At 40.2% G+C, this 2,406-nt stretch overlaps 1 protein-coding gene across 1 annotated transcript in view; it reads left to right on the top strand.

Annotated features, from left to right (window-relative positions):
• ryr2a (ryanodine receptor 2a (cardiac)) overlaps nucleotides 1-2,406 on the top strand; it is a 128,078-nt gene that overhangs the window by 118,911 nt on the left and 6,761 nt on the right. The window contains 3 exon segments of the mRNA XM_016257042.1: nucleotides 714-938; nucleotides 1,352-1,482; nucleotides 2,241-2,283. Coding sequence (XP_016112528.1) covers nucleotides 714-938; nucleotides 1,352-1,482; nucleotides 2,241-2,283 — 399 coding nt within the window.

Raw genomic sequence — 2,406 nt, 5'->3', positions numbered from 1 at the left:
GCAGCGCTGCGCTTATGAACAGCAATGATACCGTGTTTCCTTGGTTACCGCTGTAAACAAAGCAGCGCTGCGCTTACGAACAGCAATGATACCGTATTTCCTTGGTTACCGCCGTAAACAAAGCAGAGCTGCGCTTACGAACAGCAATGATACCGTGTTTCCTTGGTTACCGCCGTAAACAAAGCAGCGCTGCGCTTATGAACAGCAATGATAGTGTTTCCTTGGTTACCGCCGTAAACAAAGCAGCGCTGCGCTTATGAACAGCAATGATACCGTGTTTCCTTGGTTACCGCTGTAAACAAAGCAGCGCTGCGCTTATGAACAGCAATGATACAGTGTTTCCTTGGTTACCGCTGTAAACAAAGCAGAGCTGCGCTTATGAACAGCAATGATGCCGTGTTTCCTTGGTTACCGCTGTAAACAAAGCAGAGTTGCACTTATGAACTTTAATATGCGTTATACAGAGGCAAGATGAAAATAAAAAATACCATCTAAACTTTTCTAAAGACAGTCAGTTCCCCTCAGACATACATTCATATAAACTCTTACTCCAATTGTATCGCGTTTTGTTTGGCATCTGAACCGATTTGAATCGTCACATATTTCACATATTCCGGCTCATGGTTAATCGTTACATCCCTACTAGTGAGTCGTCTGAACGAACCCCTAGCATTTATGTGTGTGTCTGAGCGTGTGTTTGGTCCCGTGTGCAGGTGTCCACGTCCTCGGCCGTCTCTGAGGGGAAGGAGGTGTTGTTCAGCTCGTCTTCAGACGCCAGCGTGCGCTGGGATCCTCTGGGAGGCTCGAGCGCTCGACCCGACGCTGTGCACTTCGTGCTGGAGGAGAGCAGCGGCTACATGGAGCCCACGCTGAGGATCTTAGCCATCCTGCACACCGTCATCTCCTTCTTCTGCATCATCGGCTACTACTGCTTGAAGGTACAGGATCATCAGCTTCAGGAGCCTAAACCAGCACAGCTCTAGAAATGATAAGTGCATTGAAACTAAAACATCATTAAACTAAAACACTGAAATGTTTTATTTAGTAGTGGTTTTGAATGATTCATGCTCTCAGCAGCCAATAATTCACCCAAAACACACTTGAGTTTGACAGATCACATGACCTTAACTGTGATATTATTCACACAAGACACTGGATCTGATTTCCTAATAATGAAAGCTAGGCATAAAGTTTAATTTATGCTAATGAAATCCAGTTATTGAAACAATAAACCTGCTAGACTTACATGAAAGATGAAATGCCCGGCAGCATCAGTCTAAAGAGGTTTTAATAAATGCTCCGATTATGGAAAGCAGAGCTGTGGTGAGTGATAGTGCTGTTTCTCCTCGAGGTTCCTCTGGTGATTTTCAAGCGTGAGAAGGAAGTGGCCAGAAAGCTGGAGTTCGACGGTCTGTACATCACTGAACAGCCGTCGGAGGACGATATTAAAGGCCAGTGGGACCGACTGGTCATCAACACACAGTGAGTGACAGACGAGGCTCTTGGGTGACAGGCTGATTCTCATCTCAACTGATTTCAATCAGGAATATTGCAGTAATGAGGCGACCCGATGGAAAATGCTAACGATGGAGGGCAGAGCGATGTGACAGAACTGACTCATTACCATTATAATCAGTGATGTTTACTGCACTGGAAGCTCCCGTTGTCTGTTTTAATGCTCAAACACGTTATTTTTCCTCTACCTCTGAAATCATTCATTTGTTTTCATTATATTATCTAGGTTGTCATGCTTGGAATTTCACACAATGTAACACTTTAACACTATTAAAGCAACATGTAAATTGTTTAAATACATTTAATGTGTATTTTAATATTAAAGATAATTTCTATTTACATTTAATACCATTTTTATAAATTATTAAAATGATACATTATTTAAATATCAATTAGGATTTCCCAAATTGGGGTTCATAATAATTAATAAATAATAAATAAATATATAATAATATAAAAATAATAAATAAAATGTACCAAGAATAGGAAAAATAGCTAAATAAAAATGTTTAAAATAGAGTAAAATGTTTAGCTGACTGAAACATTATTAAATGAAATGAGATCCTTTACAAAGTCCAATTAAAACATTCAAACCTTTATTTTTAGGCCTGGATTTCATAATGATTTTATAAGTCGATCTTCACTGCTGTTGTTTCATGAGGATCTTTGTGAGTTATGATTGTGTTTCTATGATCTAAAGATAAAAATTCTTCTCTGTCTCTCAGGTCCTTCCCAAACAATTACTGGGATAAATTTGTGAAGCGGAAGGTGAGTTTGGAGACATTTACACACATACAGACAGATGAACGGCTCTGATAAAGACCATCTGAATTACCACTGTCTCTCTCTGTGTGTGTGTGTGTGTGTGTGTGTGTGTGTGTGTGTGTGTGT

This window comes from Sinocyclocheilus grahami, unplaced genomic scaffold (genome assembly GCF_001515645.1).
Source record: "Sinocyclocheilus grahami isolate Dianchi unplaced genomic scaffold, SAMN03320097.WGS_v1.1 scaffold1505.1, whole genome shotgun sequence".
Taxonomy (NCBI): Eukaryota; Metazoa; Chordata; class Actinopteri; order Cypriniformes; family Cyprinidae; genus Sinocyclocheilus; species Sinocyclocheilus grahami.
The sequence above is the reverse complement of the archived record's forward strand: the minus strand, read 5'-3'. Positions and strand labels throughout refer to the sequence as shown.